At 40.6% G+C, this 16,961-nt stretch overlaps 1 protein-coding gene across 2 annotated transcripts in view; it reads right to left on the reverse strand.

The window, feature by feature from the left end:
• Nucleotides 1–16,961, reverse strand: part of insra (insulin receptor a) — a 56,516-nt gene that overhangs the window by 24,123 nt on the left and 15,432 nt on the right. For both annotated transcript variants that reach the window (XM_042428307.1, XM_042428306.1), the window contains exon 3: nucleotides 306–642. In XM_042428307.1, coding sequence (XP_042284241.1) covers nucleotides 306–642 — 337 coding nt within the window. The remainder of the gene's footprint in view (nucleotides 1–305; nucleotides 643–16,961) is intronic.

Genomic DNA, 16,961 nt, shown 5'->3' on the forward strand with positions numbered 1-16,961 from the left:
TGTGTTACTGATCACAGATCTGAAACAATGTACTTTCCCGGTGCAAATACACCAAACAAATAATTACTGCATGATAAATATATGTCTTCTTAATAATAATCAGTCTGTAGAAAGCAAAAATGCATTTGTGAATTAAAGCCTTGATTTAGCACCGTGCATCACGCACGTCGACGAGCTCCTACGTAAAAGGTTCAGGATTACGTTCTGAAGTTTGTGTGTGCGCGTACAGACTATTCAGCCACTGATCACACATCGTTCCATCAGACCATCAAGAGCCCATCAGACCGGCATGAGTGTCCACTTACGAGGAGGAGTTGACGGTCGTGTAGCCGGAGGGACACTCAGGGATGCAGGCACCGTTGTGGATGACGTACTCGTGGCAGTCGGGGCTCCTGCTGTGCTCCTTTTCCCGCTTGCATCTGTTATGCAGCTCCTGGCAGTAGGCGAAGGAGACGCAACGCCAACCCTTGAAAGTGTAGTGGTTTTCGGGGCAGCGCTCCACACAGGTGCCCTGGGCCTGGAGGCCACGGCAGGCCACGCAGTGACTGGTCGAGTTGGGCTTCAGGCAGCCACCCAGGCACTGGTCGTGGCAGCACTGGTCGTCCTTGGTGCAGGCTCGGTGTTTACACTGAACAGGACACACTGCAGGGGGGGGGGAAAGAGCAAAGTCACGTTAGAGGTTGGAGGGTGTTCATGAGATGAGGTGAAAGGAAAAAAGGTTAATTTTCATGTGTTAAAGGCCTATTATGATCTTCAGGAAGAGACACACAGGAAACAGGAGCTTATCGTTATTCAGACACCTTTAATTTAAGTTCCCCCCAAGATGACACAGAGGGATTTTAATCAGTCCAAAGTGACGGTACATCTTCACATGTTTAACTCCACAGAGATCTCAACGGTCATATCTGTGTGTCAGCGGGAGTGAGATCCCTCCTCAATGCATGAGCCAGCAAGCCCAGAGGACCATCTGCCATTGGTCAACAAGCAGACTGAACACAAACAGCAGGGATCCAACGTTAGCTGACAAAAGACAGACACTTATCCAGAGGGCTTGTTGAAATTGAGACAGAAGAAAATAAAAAAAACAAAACTGGCATTCCAAGCATTCAGTATTTTGCAAGTGGGACACTTGAAAAATGTCTTTGCTTGGTTTCTTATTTGCTCATACGGAGTCATCGCAGACTTGAAGCTCATATATTGTGAGTGACTGAAAGTGTATGTTGGGCTACATGAGAGCAAGGAAACGTGGGGGAGAAAAATCATGATAAGACCTTCTTCTGTTTCGATATGACGAATCACACATCAAAGTGTTGTAATCGATATTGCTGCTTAACTGATTGATCGACTGACAAAAAAGTAGAGAACCATTTTGATAATTGATTCATCATGTCCGTCATTTTGCAAGCAAATAAACAATGCCACTTTCACTCAAATATGAGGATTTAAAACTTCTGTTTTAAGTCTTTACATTTTTTTATATATATATTTTGTTTTTTTTTTTAATGTCCCACAGACAAAACAAACTGTTTCAAGACATCACTTGTGCTTCTGAGAAATAATGATGGACATTTTTCGCAATTAATTGATTAATAATCCTTAGTTGCGTCCCTACAGTTGATGCAGTTGCGGTTGACTTAATTCTGACAACAACACTGTGTCACAACTGATGATATAAAAATAAACCCATTGCGTCACTACGGAGACAAATAATAACTGATTGATATCCGTGTGTTTGCTCGCTATTGGCTGCAATAACCATAATATCAACAAACCCCAAATCATCTAAAGTATCTGGACACACTGGCTTCTTTCTAGGAACATGAACTACACAAGGTCCTTATGAGGAAGCAGAAGAAATAAACAGTGACAGAGAGATACAGAGTCCCGACAGTCACACTTGAAGTTCAGTGCCAGTTTCTGCAGCGTAAACACTATCGACTACAGGCGGAGATGCGAGTCTGTAGGTCGGATGTTAATGTGTACGTCTGCATACGTGTGTGTGCCTGTAATTCAGCACGTTACATAACATTAGGCTCTGAGGATTGGCAGATGTGCGTGTGAGCGTGCTGCTGCGTGTGTGTGTCTGTGTGTGTATTGTTGTGTAGTGTGCAAAGGTGGAGGCTTCTCACAGGTAAATACAGCCGAATGACCTGCCCACCGAGATTAGCTTCTCATCCAGGAGAGCCAGATTAAGACCGTTGAGCGGTGGGGGAGGTAATGAGTCGCTGAGATTAGGGGCAGGTTACAGGTCAGACCGTAAACATGTAAGCATGCGTGTCTTTTATGGGTCTGAACAAACACGCAGCCAAATAAATTAAACCACTAGGAGGAGGTGGGCGTTTAGGTCTTTATACTTCCAATTTCTAATCTGTTCAATTAATAATCTGTCATTCTTTACTATTGTTTTCTCCGCTGACTCTCTATTTTCCAGCCTGATTCGTGGGGGATTTGTCCAAAACTGCTCGGCTTCATTAGTGTCATGAAATCAGCCCTTAAAACGAACAAAACAACACAGACCCCCTGTCCTCTTGCATTCACAGAAGTAAGCTCTTGAAACACCTGAAGAGTGTGTGTGCATGTCTGTGTGTGTGTGTGTTTGGAGGGCTGCAGCAATATGAGAATGGCAGTGAGAGGGGGAAGCACAAGGGGGCACGGTGCTAGAAAAACAAATGATATAACCACCTTTTATCTACGTCAGTTGAAATAATCTACGCCGAGCAGGGATTTGCAAAGATTCCTAAGGATGATTTCCACACATGCAAAATAAAACTTTCCTCTTGATATGAATTATTCACTCCGTCTCCAAAGTTTGCTTCAAAAAGCTGCCCTTCAACTTTGCCTCATATGCCTATTACACACACACGCACACACATATATACACACACACACAAAAACTCAGCTGTCTGCTTTCACTGACTCCTGATCCTCCAGGAGGGCTCCATGCCGTAGCACAGGCCCAGCAGCAGATCCACCCTCAGCCTTAGCCAATGTGTTGGCTAGCCATTCAAATGGCCTCTCCCATCTCCAAGGAAGACAGGCGCACTGTTTAACCCTTTGTGTCCCTCTCTCTTCCCTCTCAGCCAGTCAGACAGCGGCAGCAGCAGTGGGAGGTATGCGAAAAAAGAAGAGAAAAAAAAAAAAAAAAACGACACGAGAGCCAGACTGGGGCTGAACTAAAGTGAGCTGCACTGCTCTCTACTCTTTCCGTCTTCTCACTGACTCCTTTTTGTACTAATCAGAAGTACAAATAATTCTGAAGTGCTTTTGATTTGTTTTGTCGTGCACATTAATCTCGGACGGAAGGAAATACGCAGCAAAATCAAGCAAAATCTCTTTATTCAGAAGTCCGTTGTTAAGAGGAAGACGGTGCGTTCTGTAGTAAAGGGTTCAAACTCATGCAGAGACAATCGTGTAATGTTGGTATTGTGCTGAACATCTCTGTGCCTCGGCTGATGAATCGTGCCTCATCATGTCCACATCTTATTAGGAGTTTTTACAGACTTCAGTGACTCTGAACAACTGGAAAAATTTCCATCCAGCCTGAGATACATGTTTGAACAATTGACGCCTACCTTGACTGACAAAAAAAATCAAAGACTTCAGATTAAAGTACAAGTAATTCCTGACAATTTGTAATTATGTTTTTTGTACTCAGTCCAGTGTTTTGTTTTGTTTTTTTTCCCTTTCTAAATGAATGTGTATCATTTTTGAGAGAGCCATTAAAATGTTGCTGCAGGCCTTTAAATTATTATTCGATGAGTGACATTTAGGCAAAAATAATTCACTTGCGGCTGAAATATTTCATGCAGAGAAACAAGGCTTCTGTTGGAATATAAAAAAATTGCATAAGAGCTCAAACTATTAGAGGATTGATTACTAGGTCAACAGATAATTACTCAGCAGCAAATTTTGATAAATTGATTTATCAAGATTGATTTAATCAAGCAAGAATTCCAAATTTTCTGCTGCTTCCAGCTTCTCAAATTTGAGTATTTGCCAAATATCTTTGGTTTTTGGACAAAACAAGACATTTTTCACTTTTTATTTGATATTTCATAGACAAAGTAAGTAACTGAATTAACTAATAATAATCAATACTGAAAATCATTTAGTTGCAGCCCTATAATGCAACTTCTTCAGGTTTAAATGTTACATGTATGATTTTTTTTTCCACAGAGGCACCAGTGGATAGAGGGAGTTTTAGAAAAAAAAAAAAACAGAGGTTAATGTGGGTCGATCCATTTCAGTGACTGACGTCTAGCTGCAGACATGCGCTGAGTGCCACCTGAGAGAACTAGCGGACAAACCACTTTCATGAAGCACCAAAACAAACCACTCACTGTCCAAAAGATTTGGACAGTTCACTTTGCCAACAGCTGACTTGGCCATATCTGCTAAGCTAAAAAAGCAATGCTGGTGGTTGATCCTAAATTAGCGGTATTGTTCACTTATCAGACGTCCTAGAGGCTTCACTGAGATCAACAACGGCGACCACACTGAAGCAGATAGACTTGTTTCTTATGCCTGTCAAAAATGCTTTCAAGGTCGGGACCCTGAGGACCTTTGAGAGTGGGGCCACCCCAAGCCGTCTTTGATCTCCCAGAGCGAGAAAGGACGCTGAGGAGACTGTTTGTCATTCTTTCCTTAAAACATGCAAATCTCTCAATACTGGCCCACTTTTCTTTTTTTTTTTTTCCAGTTACAGGCCCCAGCAGCTAGCAACGTTCACGAAGATCAACGGTCTTTTTCTTAGTTTCGTCTGTGTCGATTAGTTATGCTCAGCTTGAGTTTGGTCTTGTCAGCATCTCCTCTACTTATCTTCCATTTGAACAGAGTAAAAATCACTTGACAACAATAAATCAATGGGGGTTTTTGGAGTCGAGTGCTGGGTCTGCAGTTGGACTTAGGTCTGTTTACAACAGGCGACATCTTTTAAAAAAAAAAAAAAAAAGTCTTGACTGTGTGTATCCCCTCCCGTCTCTGACCTCCTTCTTATCCTTATTACTCTGGTTACCTCTGGCCCGCTGGTCTGGGTCTGTCTGATCTCCTGACATGCGGTTTGTGCAAAGTGCAGCAGGATCACATGAAGGCCGGCGAATAATGCAGCAGAAAAGCCCGACTCTTTATCTCATTAGTAGAGGTTTCACTTGGATGAAGAGGGGGGGGGGGGCAGAGCCACACAATGAAACGCTCAATCCCCTGAAGCCCAAAATGGACAACAACAACAAACCAACACAACCGCGGCCCCTGTGTGACAGAGATGAATACACCCTGTCAGGACGATGCCAACTTGGAAACGGGAGGTGAAGAAACAGATTTGCGCAGGCTGCCAGCCAATGGTCGAGCTTCGACGACGTGGGGTGTCGAAAATGCAGAAAGAATCCAAATCGCTTGCGAGGAATGACTCATACAAAACGGTTCCCTGTCTGCTGAAGTGGACTGTTTTGCAACCAATACACATACTGCAAGAGTTACCAGAGTTTCCTATATATGTTGTTTCTGTTAATATCAGAATACGCACCAGTAATAAATTAGTAATGTATTTATACAAGCATGGGAGGGTTGTATCAAACTTCACTGTATCCTAAAACTCAGGGATTTCTGCCTAAAATTAAGAGCCTCTGTACTCGCCAATAACCACAATCACCCGTAAAACATTTTGTGGTGTTCTTTTTATTTGACAGATTGAAATGACAGCAGATTCAGACGTTTTGCGTTCAGATCATATTAGACCCTAGAAAAATGCCAAACGGAGCGTGGTGGTGCACTGGTTGGTAATTAAAATTCCATGGCCATGACAAGGGCAGTATTTAGTGTCTTATGAAAGAAGTTTTTGCTGAAAAGCCCAGAGGAGAGGTACCTAAGGAAGAACAAACAAAGCGCTTTTTGAATATGGTGATATTCTTTCCGTACTTTTGACAATTTGAACCAACTGACGACTTAACAGGCCAGCAACTTGAGAACTGAATAAAGTGTTAAAATTGAACTTTGAAGATGGATTCGTGTTTCAAGTGAGGCTCAGCTTGCTTTGGACTCGCTGCTCGGTACAGCACAACAGTTGACTTGATTTAGGGACGATGAGGTCATGCAAAAATATCAAAGACAGACAAAAAACTGAGTAATTTTCTAGTTTCTAGTTATACTGCAGGGCTGCAACTAAGGATTATCTTCATTTCCAATTTATCTTAATGTCTTTAGTCTTTAAAAGCCAAATCTTAAGTTCTCTCAACTCTTCAAATGACTTGTTTTGTCTGACCAACAGTCTAAATACTCTTTTCTCAATAAAAGATTCAAATTTGACAATTTTCTGTCAACTGTCTACTTGCTTTGACTGATTGTTTCAGCTCTAATTTCCAACGTGAAATGCAAATATAACAACCGAGAAAATGCAAATTCAAGCTTTTTAATTATAAATTCTGATGTTTTTCTGCCTTCTGACAGCCGTTCCTAACGGGCTAGTTCATTTGTTACTCTTGGCGACACAAGGGTTTCATTAGAGCAGACTCGCTGGTTCAAGTTCACCATGCAGGGCCGAGCCTGCGCTTCGACACAAATGATGGCTGAATGTCTGTTTGCTAAAAACCCTCCACACTAAATTTTTTCTTGCAAACAATTATATAACTATGAAATGAACCTTATTCTTTACCTAATATTTTGACACTGAATTAACTGGACCATTAAAATCTGTCAAAGGCTCTGATTTATGTTAAAGGTTTGTATGTTTGCAGATAAAAATGGTGACATTACACAGATGTAAGAATTCATGGTGCATAATGTCTCTCTCTGCACAGTTTATGACTGAAGGCCAACAACTCTTCTTCAATACAAAAATCGTTTCTGAGTATCTCGTCTTCATCAGGCTGGAACATGAGGCAGCTTTTGGTAATTAAATATGACAGAAGGCCTTTAGAGATGTTTGTTGAGTACTGGCGGGTCTATAACCTGCAGGTCTATTTAGCGTATTCAGCAGGCAGACAGATGATACTGATAGAAAACTTTAGAACTGCATCGTGCCAGAAAAACAGACTGCAAGAACACAAAATGTCAGAAAAACAATGGATGCAAATATGAGCCAGACGTCGGAGTCTTTTTCCTTTGTTTCTTTTTCACATTTGTTTAAATAGCATCACCATATTCAACATTTCTAGCTTCATTACAAATCCAAATCCCTGACAGAACCTTTAGAGTATCAAATATATCAAATTTAGCAGCAAACACACCATCCTGGATCTGGTTTTTGGTGATGACTGATGTTTCTGCCCTGATGCACACACACACACACCTTTGTCTACATGACAGTCACGTCTGTCGTTAATACAGAGAGGCCTGATTTCCTCTCTGCTAGTGAGGAACAGATGATGGGAATTTATAACTGGTTTTGGACGTTTTATATACTAAACAATTGTCCAGTGAATTGAAAAAAATAACAGGCGGATTAATCGATAATGAACAGTTAGTCGCAGCCCCAAATAAATAATAAAAACAGATTAGCAGGAGCTGAGTTTCACCTAATCTGAGTTATGTCACTTTTTATTTCTTTTTAAGGCAAACAACAAATAATAAAAAACGACGGCATGAGCATAAAAACAACATGAAACAGTATCAGATTTAAACCCAAATCAGTCTTTGTCAGATATCCGGTAGATCTGACAGTAATTTTCATAATAATTGACGTCAAAATGTTCAATCGTGCATCAAACCACAGATTAGGAAGATTAAGACACAAAAACAATTTGCTATCAATCTAATTCAAATTAATTGTGCACCATTACGAAAACACAGAGGAGTTCAGTACATCAGCGAAAAAAAAGAGGACTTATAGCCTGAACGTGACTTTATAAAAAGCAAAGGCTAATGATCGGGGTTTATTTGTCTCATTTTTTCCTGGTAACCACTTGTCATCTGGTCTGACTCAGCAGCAGCAGCAGCAGCAGCAGCAGAAGCAGCGGCAGGGCTCGGTTGAGACGACTGGGGTAACAACAGGAACCGTAAACAATTTCATTAACCGGCCTCGGCCTCCTTTAATAGAACAAAAACACACAAACAACATGGAAAAGCACTTTTTGTTTTTAATGTCGCCCTGCCGCCGCTGTCATCTGAAGGCAGGATATCCAGTTTGTCCGTGACTGGAATAGAAATGATAAACACTGTGCACTCATTGATGGGCAATTACACTGCCTGTCTGACAGGCAAATGACGCACGGTATGGCCTTGAATCTTCATTTCCTTCCAGGGTTCAGTGTCAGGCTGAAATAATGACTACCTCCGTGCTTGACTTTGACTACCTGTTATGACATCAAAACCATTTATGTCATATTTATTTCATTAACGCCACGTCAAAACACCTTTTGTCTTTTTTTTTTTTTTTTAAATTAAAATTTTAACCAACGCAATTATTCTTCTTAATAAGAGTGCCAAGGTAAAAATAATTTAAAAATGTTAGCAGGAAGAAAATGATCATGAAACCGGAGTCGCACTGGGGGGTCCCCTTAATCTACTTTATGAGAAATTTGCATTTCTTGAATCTAGAAGATGGTTTAATCTACAGAAGAGGCGAGTTCTTAGTCATTAACTTTCTAATTCTAGTTCATTTATTAGTAAGAGGACAGTTAAGAAGTCACAGTGACTGCTGTGCTTTCAGATGATCTTTATTTATGACGTTTATGCCTTATGAGGGCTTGTATTTTACGTTTCCGGCAGCAGCAAGAACTTATTGTGCGGAATAAAAAAAATAATCTACTAACTACAATTATCAAAAACACTATGAAGCAGATTAACTTTATAATAAATTTTGCTGAAGCCCAGTCTACATATTAACTAAGTAAACAAAATTACCGTATTTCCTCTAATAGTGGATGGGATCTTTATTTACCTCAACTGCAGAGGGTAGCAGGCCGTTATTGGAAGCAGGCTTATATTAGAGAGAGGCCTTTATTTCTAATTCCTTCTGTTTGTTAACAAATTTCATATTTTAGTACGAAGCCTCTTTGTTTTCTGATCTGCTTCCATTTGCTCAGTTAATTTGCTGTTACTGCATTACTGGTAATAATGGTAATCTTCCAGTTAGCTCTCTAGCTAACTTAAATGGGGATAATTTGATTGTGCGGCTTTTCTACACTTTCCAAATGTTATCAGACTGAATGCATCAAATTCTGATCGTGAAATGAATCATTTTGCGGGGGTTGTGTGAGTTTTTTTTTCACATTAGTGACGCGATGAGGGCTCAACAGGCTGCACCTGCAGCGGTGGCAGCGGGTTGAGGGGGTGGACCGCGACACGGAAGACAGAACCACGAATCAAGGCCGTAAATGTTTGTGTCGCCGTTTCAGTCTCGGTTTCAAAAGCGTTGTACTTCTACTAATTCGAGTTCTTTTTAGGGTACAAAACATTAAATGTTCCACATCGAAAATATAAAATGACAAAACAATCAATAACGATAATAACCTCTTAATTATTTAGCGAGATAGGAGAAATATCGCTCGAGTTGAGTTATAACATTATTGAATATTTTGTATTTTAGATGTAAAAATTCTTTGCTTTTTCCCTCCTCGATATTCTACAACAGATTTTTCTTTGTTTTTCATAGACTGCAGTAAAAAAACTACTTAAATCAGTTACACCTGTGTCCCTGAATCAACTTCTTTTTGCAAAATACAATTTTCAAGAGCACCACTTCATGATGGGTTTTACTTCTTCATTCATTTGAAGCATTGAGTACAAAGGCACTCACACATTAGTGCTATTTTATGGAGTGAAGTGTTATGATATTATACAATAGTTATATTTTGCACACGCACACACACACACACACATCACTAGCCACTCAAGAAAAGAAAGAAAACATCTGACACAACCTGGCGATGACATGATGATTAAAACATTGCCATGACGACACTCAAGCCCTCTCATTTAATACAAAAATGACAAAAGAAACTAAGAAAACATCTGGATCAAAGTTGTGAGAGAGTAGATTAAAAAAAAGAAACAAAACAAAAAAAAAAAACATTTTTCCTGCGGGTCTGATTAAATGAGCAGTAAAACAGCAGTGAGCTGTTGTAAATCGAATGGCTATGGTTAGTGTGAGCGCGTACAGCGGTGAAGAAACGCCTGTCGGCCCAGCTTTAACAAATGCCTGAAATGTCTGGGATTCCATGGGAATGGCTCCAGTAGCTGAACGGCGAGAGTTCGCAGGGTGCAGCTCCACAAGCCTGAGTGCCAGAGCAGTTAAGTCAGCTCAAAGGAAAAGGAGTTTGTGTGTGTGTGTGTGTGTGTGTGTGTGTGTGTGTGTGTGTAAGGGGGGGGTGTCTGAGAGCGTTTTGGATATAGGCTAGTAGAAAAGCCCTCTGCATACTGAACCATGAAGAGAGTAAACTGTCGAGGCTGTGAAAAAAAACAGGGCAGATTTTTATGACATGTACACATCTGTCTGATCTTGTCTGTTTCCCTTTTATCAACCCTTCTAGATTACAAACCAACGTTTTGTAAAAGATATTAAGTATCTATTAAATTCTACTAAATGGGTTATAAAACGGTCCTTATACAGAAGATTCAGAGGCACGTTTTCTGCCATTTTTACAGTTTCACACATTGTAATCTTCTGCATAACACGATTAGTGATTTATATACTTTGCTGTGGCCAATTCAAATAAACAGCAGCGTCAGAACAGAAGCTTGTCCTTTTTTTGCTTCATCACAACTCTGTTGAGTGTTTAAATCTCATCTGAAGATCTGTTTATTCTCGATAACATTTCATTGATGCTTCCTTACCCTGACTTCCTTGCAGATCGAAAGCATTACTAAGAGCTTGTGGACTTGCAGAACTGAGTGTGCAAACAGCCTCTCCTTTGCCTTTTTTTCTTATTCTTTAACATTTTTTTTCCTGTTTTTGTGTTAAATACTTATTCAAATGCTTGTTTATCATTTTAAACCCTGGTTTTGAGTGCAAAATGAGTAAAGTTTCACTTTCTTTTCTAACTTAAAATCTGCACAAACTGTAAAAAGGAAGGAGCATTCACTGTACTTGTCGCTCACGGACAAGTACAACGATTGGTTCAGAAGCCTTTGAACAGTGGACACAAATAAAGAAAGGGAAATAATTTAAATGTGGTGAAGGGGTTGTAATGCTCCTTTTAGACAGGCAATCTACTAGCTAATCAGAAAATCTATAACCCTTACCTTGTAATACACTCGCTAGCCATGTGTGCACGTACAGTATAAATTGTGTTTGGATGATGTTGGAGCTGACACTGTGTCAGATCCTGAAAAAGAGATTGCAGCCCTGTAATAAAATCACAGCAGTCTGTATTGAGGACTTATTTTGCACATTGTGTGGAAAGGTAAAGTAAGTTTGTTTGAGCTGGATGGTTAAGGACATTTTCATTCAGTGGAGAAGCTTGTTTACACTCAGCAAGGACAGAACATCACAAGCGTAACTCTGGATTTTCTACCACCTTTGTTTTAGACTGTGCACAATTTAATTTACTTCTCGCTGCTCTGAAGGGCAACAACGTGCACAAATCTGCGGATTTAAGCTTTAAAGTTTAATCTTGTATAGAGGATACAGGATGAATGGGGGCCACAACAAAAATAGAAACAGAACTGATTCATGTGATGGGAGACGGAGAAGGCTGTGCGATGATATATATTGTGTGACGATAGAAAAACGTCTTACGCTCTATCGTTTATTACGTTGCGTCGCAGATCACATTCTTTACAGAGTCTGTCTATCTTTTGTGTGGATTACATTAATAAATTACTCTTCTTGGCTTTTTACATGTGATGGTTTTATTGCACTTACAATAACATAACAAGTGCTTCACTTGGTTCACTGTCTCTCCTCTGCTACGCTGTGCGCAGCACACACACACACACACACAGAGGGCTCAGCCCCGTTCTCGTTGAGAAAAAGCAGAGAAGAGAGGAGAGGCAGCGAGACCGCGACCATAAATGACAGCAAAACGCAGTAGAGACTATGTTAATTAATGCTCTTTATCTAATTTACTCTGCTCTGCTCTTTGTGGTTCACCGCGGGCGGGGCTGAGCCCTCCGTGTGTGCTACACACACAGCACAGCGGAGGAGAGACAGTGAACCAGGTGAAGCACTCGAGTTGAAGACAGCTACACTTGTTACGTTACTGTAAGTGCAATAAAAGCTTTGCAAGTAAAAATCCAATAAGAGTAATTTAATCTGCGCAAAAGATGGACAGACGATGGGGAGGGGGGGGGTGGAGCAGAAACTTTATTTTATTATTGACAGAAAATGTGCTATATGGGGATGTGCATCGTTTTCAGGCCAGCTTGGCTTTCAAATACTACAGTCAATGGATACATAAGCCCCACTGGGTTGTTGAAATTGGCTTGCAGCAGCCCTCAACATGTCCAAGAGACATCAAAGAGTAGTGTCTTCACACCACTGGCTGGTAAAAAAGTGACATACAGTTATAGTTTTCAAACTAAGAAGTGCCAATAATGAACCCAAGTCAAGAAAATATAATAAAGCTGTAGTTTCTTCAGGGTTTTGTCACACCAGGGGTCACTTCCATCCAAAAATAATAAAGCCCAGTAACAATATCCTCCTTTTTCCCCACAGACGGCTTTTACTAGCAGCTAAGTTTGTCCTCTTTCCTGCCTTGCTGACCTCCACGGGTCAGCCATCAGTATTTTGGGCTCATAAAAGTGTCTGCCGCTACCGAGGCGGTGCTCCAGGCCCCCCATTCATAACCTCACAGAGGAAGTAGAGCAACAAAGACAGGAAACAATTGGGAAGAACGCTTCGTGAACTTCTACGACCACCATTGTTCAGAGTGGAAAAGGATCGTGGCGCCAGCGTTGACCGTTGCGTGTGGGAGCTGCGACAAGGTCGGCAGTGGGGAGAGCTGAGGTCATCGGTGAGGTGGGACCCCCACCCCTTCACCCCCGTAGTGACCAGTGACCTCGCTTTTCCTTCTGATACAGTCTGGGTGAGTGACTGATGTGTTCATATCCACGATTACACCACAGTGTTACTCTCCTGTTTCCTAGCAGCAAGACTAAACAATAGCCATCCGCTCTGTCTGCACACACACACACACACACACACACACACACAGATTATGTCCCTGTGTGATTTACAACCCATGTCTGTGTTGCCATTACACACCCACACTGACCCTGACAAATCTCCAAGTCTATCTTGTGATTGGTGGACAGACATACGTGATGTCAGCCAAGGGTAAATTTGGAACCTCCATATCAAGAAAGGTCCGGCAGCGGGGTCCTCACCTGACCTGGCTCATATGTTTCATAGGAAAATAGTCCAATTGTAACAGACAGTATGAACAGTAGTCTTCCTCTGCCTACAGGATACAGAGGCACACATGCTACAAGTGTGGAAAGTGCCAAACCAATCAGAGGTTGAGGCGTCTGCTAAGAGCTGCTCTCCACCGTATGGGAGTTTATTAAATATGTAACAGATCTTCTGAACCCGTGCACTGGCAAATGCTGCTGCTGCTGCGGCGGCTGCGGAGGAGGGAGGACGACAGCCCCCCCGGGTGTCTAATCTCCAGCAGACGGTAGATAATTAAGATCAGTTATAATAATGTGTGTAAAATACTAGCCACCTGGGAAATACATGCTCGTTTATGTCTCTCTTGGTAAAGGGCCTGCAACAAAAACTGCTCCGCGAAGAGAACAAACACAAGCTGCATTTGATTACAATGAAAAACAAAGATTTTACAATGCCCTTAAGTGAAGATGACACGCTTTTAATTATTTCAGCCAAAAGAGTCAAGTGTAACCTAATAATCCAATTTTACCTGTGACTAGGGATGCACCAATCCAACGTTTTCTCTCCCAATACCTTTTTTTTTTTTTTTTTACTGATACCTTAATTTAAAGGATATGGCTGGTGATTTTCCACATTCTTCTTATTGCCGACGAATCTCATGTGCAGAGCCAAACCAACAATGAACTCACCCTACTTACAAGTATTGTGTGTGTATTCAAAGCCTGATATATCGTATTCCTTCTGTGTCATAGACCTCCATTGTTCAGAAACTATTAAAAACACATCAACGAGCCACACCGTTGCACTGGGTGACATGTTACTTTGCCCCGAAGGCGATGGCTTCTTTTTTTAGAAACAGTCTTATCCTTTAAGGTATCTGCCAGTAAAGAGTATTGATCCCATACAAGTGCTTTCTTTTCCCTAAATCTAAAATCTGTTAACCTCACTGCATTGAACTTATTGGACTGTTTTTATATAAGGTAACATGAAGTAAGTTATTGCTGTTACGTTCACTAAGTTTTTGGTGCCACACAAAGCTGGTTAATTGAATGTAACTGAGCAGAAACACTGAATGACATTGATGAAAAACTGTAATGTGTAACAGTCACGTCATGGGAGTTACCCTGTTTACTCAATCAGGTCAGTATTAGCTCCAATAACTATCCGATCTATCAGATTGGTGCATTCCCATGGCCCCCTGATATCAAAGATTTACACCTTTTTTCAGGGTTGATCAAGTTTGCAAAATTATATGTACTGACATGATGAAACATACTTCTAATGACGGTTTTTTCCCCATTTTAATAAAAAGAGGAACTCTGGATGTATATTTTAATGGACAGATGTACATTTTCCGTTCAGTTTAGCAGTTTAAAAAAAATCTGGTCCTGAGGGGAAGCCCCTGATTTCTTATTGAGTCACAGCCAATATTTTCAGCTGCCAGCCCCTTTCAGGGCTCAAGCTTAGCTTACGTCCAACCAGCCAAACAAGCTGTGCCACATGTTTATAAATAATTACCACAGTGCAATCAAATGCCCATTATTTTCAAATGAGTGCTGGCAAGGAAAAGTACTTCATTAAAAGAAAATATTCTCGACAGTAATATTTCCCTTCACGCTATAATTTCAACTCAATTATTAAAGAGGAAATAAAGGCCTGCTTTGTTTTGCAACAGATTTAAAATGGCTGAGTTCGTAAAAGAATTGAGACATTACAAAAAGACACAGAAATTGGGGGGTTTCACAACCATTTGTTATTACCAGTAACAGGGTTTTTCAAAGTAGTTCTTGATATTTCTTTGGATTTACCTTAAAAGGGCCTGGTTTACTCCAGCATGGTGGACACAAAACTCTGTTAACACTACGTTGGGTGTTTGCATATGCAGGCGTTTTCACACATGTGTAGTCATAACGTATATATTTTGAGCCTGAAAAAAAATATATAGTGTTTTGGGGGATTTTTATGCCTTTATCAGCATCAGTAGAGCGATGACAAGAAGAGAAAGAAGAAGGAACGACCACTAACATCAGAGGAGTAGTGGCGCTACATCACAGAGTAAAGGCCGCATATTAAATGAGTTAGGTAATTATTTAAACTGTCTTCTACTAAAAGTGACTACACTGATAATGAGATGAGATGCGTCAAATCAGGTCTATTTAAGCTCAGCGGGTGATTGATTGATCAAATTGTGTGTTCATTTCGTAGCGATTGATCAGAGCGGCATGTCGCAATCTCAAGAGAAATAGAAGCACTTAAAAGGATGGGTTCGCAATTTTTCATTAAAAACAACAGTCAGGTGCACAAATGAACATTGAAACAGGTTTTTCTTGACATAATCATTCCTCCTGTTCATACTGACGATCAGAAGATCCATTCATAATGCACTTACAATGTGATGGAGGCCAAAATCCACAGTCCTCTTAATGTGTAGAAGATGTATTTAAAAGTTTATCTGAAGCTATTATGAAGCTTCAGCTGTCCAAATTAGTCAAATCAAGTAGATATTTTTAAATGTTACAGTCTTTTTAGTGCTAAAGTCTCTCTTTTTGTTACTATACTTCCACCGCAGCACAACAGGGAAACACAAAGAGGGAAATTGATGCTAAAAAGACTGTAAATCCACTTGATATGACTAACTCAGACTGCTGAAGCCTCATATAAGCTTTAGATAAACTGTTAAATGCATTCTTGCACAAAATGACTGTGTGGACACACTGTGGATTTTGGCCCCCATCACTTACATTGAAAACACATTTGAAGGGGATCTTTTAATAGCCAGTATGAAAAGGAGGAATGATTTCAACCGCTTTGTGGAATATTGGCATTTATTTTTATTAAAACTTCATAACACACCAAACAAAATTAGGACAGAATTTCAAAGAGATAATTGCAAAGATGACAAAGATGCTTCACAAGATGATGTCTCGTATTTGCCGCTATTACAGCTGTTGACATGGCGTGTGTCTGTGTGTGTCCATGTAGTCAAATCTAATAAGCTTTGGTAATGAGCATCTCCTGCAACCTTGCTTTGCCACTTTGCTAAACGGATCCACCCAATTTAGTGTAAAAAGGAGGGGGAAATTAGCAGCGGCTGCTCTGGTAGAAGCTAAAATTACCCCCGCTATAGAGGCAGGGAAGGGAAATGGGTTGTGACTCCAAACATGGGAGCTAAGCCAAGCCTCGTGGTTCTGCAGCTTTGTTTTCTGTTGGTGTACTGAGGGTGACCCACAGTCACCTCTGGCACTTACACTACTTATCCACTGCCTATTCTTCTCAGTACAAAACCTTTTAATATAGCAATGTCATCATTTTTCACTTGCTCTATTATATAAACAGCCATGAAACACAGTTTTGGCATCAAGTTCTCTATTTGAGTGAGAACTATTACGCATATAAAAAAGTTATTTTACTGTAACTCCAAAATACTACTTTTGGTATCAGACTCATTATTTATATTGTTGATGCATCTAACTTTATTTTCAAAGCTATCTGAGTCACAACAGCAGCAGATCTGAGAAGCAGGGGAGCCTAAAAAATAAGAATCCAACAATTTTGGAAAAAAGTAGCTTACTTGGGAACTACAGCGAGTCTATAAAAAACATTAAGAGCGTAGATCTGAAGAGGACACCGAATGCCTCGCGCTCTGTCCTGTGGTTCAAGCTGGGGCTTAACGGGTCTTTTCATGCTTTAGTGAAAG

The sequence above is a fragment of the Thunnus maccoyii genome, chromosome 12, assembly GCF_910596095.1.
Source record: "Thunnus maccoyii chromosome 12, fThuMac1.1, whole genome shotgun sequence".
Taxonomy (NCBI): Eukaryota; Metazoa; Chordata; class Actinopteri; order Scombriformes; family Scombridae; genus Thunnus; species Thunnus maccoyii.